The sequence below is a fragment of the Phoca vitulina genome, unplaced genomic scaffold, assembly GCF_004348235.1.
Source record: "Phoca vitulina isolate PV1807 unplaced genomic scaffold, GSC_HSeal_1.0 scaffold31, whole genome shotgun sequence".
Classification (NCBI taxonomy): domain Eukaryota; kingdom Metazoa; phylum Chordata; class Mammalia; order Carnivora; family Phocidae; genus Phoca; species Phoca vitulina.
In genome coordinates, this window is record NW_022589734.1 from 11636730 (window position 1) to 11644137 (window position 7408).

Consider the following 7408-nt stretch of genomic DNA (forward strand, 5'->3'; position numbering starts at 1 on the left):
CCGGGGCAAGCACAAAGACACACCCCCGGGATTGCAGGCACGGTGCAGGGAGGAGAGAAGGCACGGATTCAACCGTTAGAGACAAAACCCCCAGAATTTCCGGAGGCAGGGTCGGGACCGCGGGAGGGAAACGCCGTCCCCCACGCCGGGGGTCGGGGCGGGAGTGGGGTTGCGAGGCGAGCGGGAATGGCCGCCACCGGAACGGGGTACGGTTTCGTCGGGCATCCCGGGCGCCCGGCCGGCCGCGTGCTTGCAACAGCGGGCTGGACGCGAGCGGGCGCCCCGAGGTGCCGGGGCGGGACCGCGGCCCCGGACAAAGATCCCGAGACCGCGGCCCCGGCCCGGCCCGCGCGCCCTCCCGCCCAAACGTTCACCGCCCCCTCCCCAGGCCCGCCGAGCGCGACGGGTTCCAGCGGTCGAACCCGCAGCTCCCGCGCCGCTGCCCGCCCGGCTCCTTCCCGCCCAGTGCGTTGGTCGAGGAGAGAAAGGAGAACGGCGGTGGCGGCGCGCGGCGCCCACTCACCATGATCCGCGGCGGCTGCGGCGCGGCGACCCCGGCGGGCGGCGATGCGCTGTCCAGGGTAGCCAGCGTCCCTCTGCCCCGCGCTCCCGTCGCGCCCGCTCTACTTACCCACGCCCACACCCACGCCCGGCGCGCGCACGCCCGCCCGCCTCCCCGCCCCCTCGGGCTCGCGCTGCTCCCGCGCGGCGCTCCGAGCTCCAGGACCGTTTCGGGCCCCCGCCGCTCCCCACCCCCCGCCCTTCGCCGGCGGCTCGCCGGCCGCGGCGCGAGGAGGGCGGCGGGGGAGGGGTGGGGGCCGACGAGGCGGGGCCCCGGACGGCCTCGCGCGCCCCCTCCCGGGCGCCCGGCTCCGCTCGCGGCGCCCCCTGCCGGCCGGGCGGCGATTTGCAGGCCCAGCAGGCCGCCCGTCGCGTGCCGCGGCCCAACGTTCGCAGAGCCTCCGCGAGGACCGCCGCGCAGGCCTCTGTCCGCTGCCCCCGGAGGCTGCGGCGGCTGCGGGAGCTGCGAGGACCTGGGGATTGTAGAGGGCCAGGGCCCTGCTCCTCCTCTTCGTTGGGCTCCGCGGTTTTCAAGCACACGTTAAGCGGGGGGTGGGGTTGGGGAGGATGGCTCGTGTTCATGCGGGTTTGCGGGATGTGGGTGTCTTAGATCCAGGGATCAGTGGGGTTTTTTTGGCGTTAAGGTCAGGAGCGGATCAGTCTGAGCAGGCGACTGACTCCTTGTTCCACACGACGCTGCCTGCAGAGGGTCTTATTCCAGGGCCTTCTTAGCTAATACCACCAATGGTTAGTTGAACACTTAATCGTGAACAGAAAGTATGGGATCTTAATTAAGATCCTGCACTTTTCATTTTTTGAAGACTTGTGCGTGCTGCATGACCTTTCCTCTTTTTTAGCGTTAAGAATGTCTGCTTGCTTTTTTATGTGGCCGATGTGGTAAACTGAAATGCAAGCAAAGGTAAACGTGTTTGTTCAGAGTCAGAACACCACATCCGGTTGTACACGGAGGTACCTGCAACATATCTTAGCATTCCACACCTGAAGGATTGCGGATGTATTTGCAGTTTTGTGAAGTAGCAGAGTGAGTAACCATAGATGTCGAGCTAACTCCTAATTGTCGTATAATCACCTAATATTTGGAGTTTCCTGTAGTTGGAGTGTTAAAATCAGTTACATATTTGCTTATAAGGAGTGGATAGCTTATATCACGAACAGGTAGGTATTTGTTAACCAAGTCTCTTAAAATCTCACCATCAGTGGGCTCAGGAATCAGCCCTGCCACCTACTGGCTTTAAGTAGTTACCTAATTCTCTGGGCTTCAGTTTCTTGATCTATAAGATGGGGATAAAATGACACATTATATATGGCTATTAGGATTAAATTAGTATGAATAAAGCACTAGAAAAATGCCTGGAGCAAAAGTACTAATTATTGATATTGTTATTGATCTAATGCCCATGGAAATCAGAAAATTATATTCTACTTAATGCTGGCATATTTTTATAAAAAGTGTCCATAAGGCTGAAACCAAATATTCAATTTGATGTCAGTTCCATTCATTCATTCACTTTGTTCATTCAACACAATCCCATTTACAATTGCACCGATAAGAATAAAATACCTAGGAATAAACTTAATGAAGGAGGTGAAAGACCTGTACCCTGAAATAGTTAACATTTTATTTCAGCAGTAAATTGATGAATGGGCCTTCTAGAGGTAATGGAGAAGAACTTAAATGAGGTTCAGATGCCTTGAAGAGCCTCTTAACTTGACCCAGACTTCAACCACATGCACTGTTGCAACCTAGCAACTCCTTCTACATCTGGGAAGCAGACCAAAGGGATCCTAAGATTAATCCAGAAGTTATAGAAGGCAGCCTCAGTTTATAAGCTCATCATTCTTTTAGCTCAAATGTGGTATTTGCGGGTAACTATTGGGTATCTAACATAAACCATGCTGAATGACTTACAGCAGTAGCTCATTTGTGACTAGTTCCATTGTACAGATGAGGAACCCGGGGCCCAAAGAAGGGAAATGGTGTACCTAGGGTCACATGGTCAGGCATTTGGAAAATGGGGAAGCCAGAATACAACCTGAAGCCTGTTGGATTTTTTCTATGACAGCATGTGACACCATGCTGTTTTGAATAATCCTATCTTTAAGAATCCTTATAAACTTGGCAGAGAAACTCACTTTCTGTGGTTTGAAAGAGTATGAACTTTACAGAATTTTTTTAATTATGAAAATTCCAAACATCTAAAAAAGTAGACAGATTAATGAACTCCAATGCATCCATCACCTGTCTTTAAAAATTATCTACCCATGACCAATCTTGTTTCATCAATACCCCTACCTACTTTCCCCTGTTCTATTATTTTAGGGTTTTTTTTTTCCATTCTATTATTTTGAAGCAAATCCCAGATATAATAGTTTGTCTGTATATATGTCAGTATATATCACTAGAAAAGAAATCTTTTAAAAAACACACATAAGAGGCCCGGGGGTGGCTCAGTCTGTTAAGCGTCTGACTCTTGATCTCAGCTCAGGTCTTGATCTCAGGGTCAAGAGTTGGGCACGGAGCCTACTTAAACAAACAAAAAAACACACAAAATGACAAAGCCATTGTAATACCTTAAACATTAACCATAACTTATCAACAGCATTAATTATGGACACAGAGTACACAAATTTCCAAAATTTGTCTTTTTTTAACATAGCAATTGGTTGCTACATCTCTTATGTTTCTTTAATCTCCAATCTCCCCCTCCATCTCTTTTCATTTTCTTGCAATTTGTACTGTAGCATTTCCTGCAGTCTGGATTTTGTTGACCACACCCCCAGGGTACAGTTTCGCATGTGCTCTGACCTCTGTGTTTTTGTAAATTGTTAACTGTAACTAGCTCCAGAGGCTTGATCAGACTCAGGTTAGAAATTTTTGGCAAGAATACTTCAGAGGTGATTGTGTGTTTCCATCAGGAGGCACAAGACATCCAATTGTCACTCTTTTTGTGATGCTTAGGCATCAGGTGATGCTCAGTGCCTACATCTAGTAATTCATTAGGGGTTGCAAAATTGTGACATTCTAACTCTGTCATTCCTTCTTCGTTTATTTGCTGAAATACTTCCAGAAATTTGCCGATATGTATTCTTTGGTTACCTATGGTGCTGTTCATACGGGAAAGACAAAATGAATTAAAACTTTAAAATGAAGAGCTGGTTCACTGCTCATGTAAAAACTCAGAGATGGTTCAAAATTTAAATGTGAAGATAAGAGTAAATAGCATTTGGAAATACTCAGACCAGCTGCCAGTGTCAACAAAGACACCTTAACTGTTGTTGCCCAACTTGCTTTTTTAAATATACTGTGTTCTATCTTAACTAGAGTGACTTTCACAGATTTCTTTATTTATCTAAGCTCTGAAAAGGAAAAAAATTAACAGAAGACTTTAATGTGATTGATCCCTTCCAAGGGAAGAGGTCAGAATTCAGGAGAATGAGTCATGAAGAATTTTTTTGAATCTTATTTGGTTCTATCATTAAACTAATTGAATAGAAAAGTACATATGACAATTACCTTTTTTAGAGGTGGGAGGGTAGAGGGAGAGAGAGAATCTTAAGCAGGCTCCACACCCAGGAGGCTGATGCGGGGCTCAGTCTCACAACCCTGAAATCATGACCTGAGCCGAAATGAAGAACCTGATGCTTAACCGACTGAGCCACCCAGGCACCCCTTAACAATAATCTTGATTATAATTGGTCAGCATTGTAACTAGTTCTGTCAAAGGTAATTTGTAATTACTTTAGATCTACAAATACTTCAGCTTAGATCAGAATTTACCTGAAAATGTTCATTTCAACTGTCTTTTTAGCTTTGGTCACATAGTAAGCATTCAATTAATATTTAATGCAGACCTACCCCTCCTCCCTTTTTTTTGTTACTGCATGCCACCTAGGGTTTCTGTGACATTCTAATGAGAATCTCATTAGATCCAAAGGCCTTTGAAAAATATATTATTATTATTGGCTAATGGAAATGCAGCTCCTGAGCAAATGATATCATTGATATAAGCAATACCCTGAAAAAAAATGTGGTCTTTACTTTGTCAAGGCCTGCACCATGCCAGCACTGAAGAGTTTACCAAAAAAAAAAAAAGAGAGAGAGAGAGAGAGAGGGGCGCCTGAGTGGGTCAGTCGGTGAAGCATCTGCCTTCAGCTCAGGTTATGATTCCAGGGCCCTGGGATGGAGCCCCACGTCGGGCTCCCTGCTCAGCGGGGAGTCTGCTTCTCCCTCTGCCCCTTCACTCACTTGTGCTTGCTCTCTCTGTCTCTCTCTCTCAAATCAATAAATAAAGTCTTTAAAAAAATGGGAGACATAGTTCTAGCCATCACATATTAGGTATGATGGCTGCATTAGGAGTTGGGGTTTCATAGGTTCTAGTATTATCTCTCCATTGTCTGATGGGGGACCCAAACATTGTGCAAGCAGTGAAGAAACCCTACCTGAACTAGTACCCAGGGGGCCTGTTGAGTTCTAATAACAGCTGCAATTCAGTGAACTAGGAATACAGGTCCAGGAAACTTACATATGTTCGTGCATGAGATAAGGCTAGCTAGCAAGTGTGTGGCCCAGAAATTTTACCAATGAAATAGGTAAAAATTTACCTCTTTTGCATTTCTCTCTATTTTTGATCCTTAAAAAGATACATACTTCAGTTCATGTGTACCTGTGCTAATCATCCTCCCCATAGGGAAATTGAATGAAGCATGGCGATGGGTTCAATTGAATTTGTGCTCATCTGCCCTTTTGCATTCAGCTCTACAGCCTCAAAAGACAATATGCCAATAGCTAGAATTCCTGGTGCATCAATTTCTATCATTTCTAGGGAACCAAAGTCCCTATACTCTTAACTTTGATACAGAGTAAGCATTAAGGACCCTATACATGGAAGATGGCCTCTTTTACCACATAGAGGACTAATCCTGCTCCCCTAACCCTCGCCCTCACCTCCAAACTCTCTAGCAAGTCCTGCATAGCTTTGGACCTTGTTAAATGGACTTCTGCTCCTGACTATACATAATTTTATCATCCAGACTAAGCTGTATTCATTAGCCAGACTATCTCCTGGGATGTTAGCGTGTTCTCTCATATGACTACTCAGAGCATAGGAATAAACAGAAAGGCCTGATCACCTTTTGAATTCCTTAAACAAATAGTTAAAAGTCCTTAAACAAATGGTTTAAAACAAACTGGTATCCTTTGGAACTGGCTGAGTTAACAGGTCAATAGCCTTTACTTCAGGAAAAAAAAAAAACAAATAGGAAAAAAAAATGTTTTAATGGGACTAAGTTAAGATCCTGTATTCTGCCAGAAGATAGATTGCAAGTCAAAATGTAAAATGTGAAATACTAGAGACCAAGGGAGAAGTACGTAATCTCAGAGACCTCTGAAGGACATCTAATAAAGTCTTCATGGGAAGAAGGTAATAGCAACTTTTAATTTTTGTCTACTTTCTGCAAAGGAGGAGAGCTGAGGAAATAAACTGTTAGCTTTGTAACAAAGCGGAAACTCCTACTACAGCCAAGTTGTGGTGGTCGGGGGGCCATCTTCTGGGACACATCTACACTCTGTTTGTCTAGCAGTGTTATCTTGACTCACTGATACCGAATATCTATCAAAAGCTTAATTGAGAGAGGAATTTTCTAATGGAGATTTGTCATTTTTGTAGTCTTATTTGAATAGTCTACATCCACTCCTGCATTAAGCCAGATCTTTAGAAAGCTTAGGACATGGACCAAATTACCTTAATGTAGCTAGCTTTTTAAAAATTATCTTTCCTACTAGAAGGGTCCAGAAATAAAGATACAACTTGTTTTTATCTGGCTTTAGTATGTATGTTTATACTAGAATAATCTTCACTTGTTCTAGTTACTAGAATAATCATCAAAATGAATTCTAAACAGTTAATCAAGGGGTACCAGGGTGGCTCAGTCAGTTGGGTGACCAACCCTTGGTCATGATCTCAGGGTCTTGAGATTGAGCCCCATGTCCTAGCTCCTTGCTCAGCACAGAGTCTGTTTGGGGTTCTTTCCCTCTTCCTCTCCCTCTCCCCTACCCCTCCCCCCACTCACTCTCACTCTCTAAAATAAATAAATGAAATAAAATCTTTTAAAAAAATAAAGAGTTAAACAAGTAGCAAATGCATTCAGGAAAGCCAGGCCTCATTCATTCATTCCTTCATCCATCCATTCAATGGTTTTTTTCTGAGCACTTTGCATGTGTGTATTTGCCACCATCATGCCTTCTTTGGTAAAGAGTCTATTCAAATCTTTTGCCCATTTTTTACTGCATTATTTGTTTCGTTATAAATGAGTTTTGAGAGTTCTTCATATATTCTGGATATAAATCCTTTATCATATATGTATAGTACAATACTTCATTCTAGCCTATGGCTTCTTTTTTCTTTTTTCAACAATGCCTTCCAAAGAGAAGAAATTCTTAATTTTGATGAATTCCAAGTTTTTATTCTTTTATGAATTGTGCTTTTGGTGTTGTATATAAGAAATATTTGCCTTCCCAGGGTCACAAACATTTCCCCCTTTATTTTCTTCTAGGAATTTTCTAGTATTACGTTTTACATTTAGGTTTATGTGGTTCATTTCCAGTAACTTTTTCTATTTGGTGCAAGAGATAAGTCAAAGTTCGTTTCTTTTCTTTTCTTTTCTTTTCTTTTCTTTTCTTTCTTTCTTTCTCTTTCCTCCCTTCCTCCTTCTTTCTTCCTTCCTTCGTTCCTTTTTCTTTTCTTTTCTTTTTTTCTTCTTTCTTTCTTTCCTTCCTTCCTTCCTTTCTTTCTTTCTTTCTTTCTTTCTTTCTTTCTTTCTTTCTTTC

General features: G+C 44.1%; 1 protein-coding gene across 1 annotated transcript in view; it reads right to left on the reverse strand.

The window, feature by feature from the left end:
- ELOVL2 (ELOVL fatty acid elongase 2) overlaps positions 1-647 on the reverse strand; it is an 89327-nt gene extending 88680 nt beyond the window's left edge. The window contains exon 1 of the mRNA XM_032424779.1: positions 524-647. Within this exon, the coding sequence (XP_032280670.1) occupies positions 524-526 (3 nt within the window). The 5' untranslated portion in view covers positions 527-647. The remainder of the gene's footprint in view (positions 1-523) is intronic.
- Between the last annotated feature and the right edge of the window lie 6761 nt (positions 648-7408).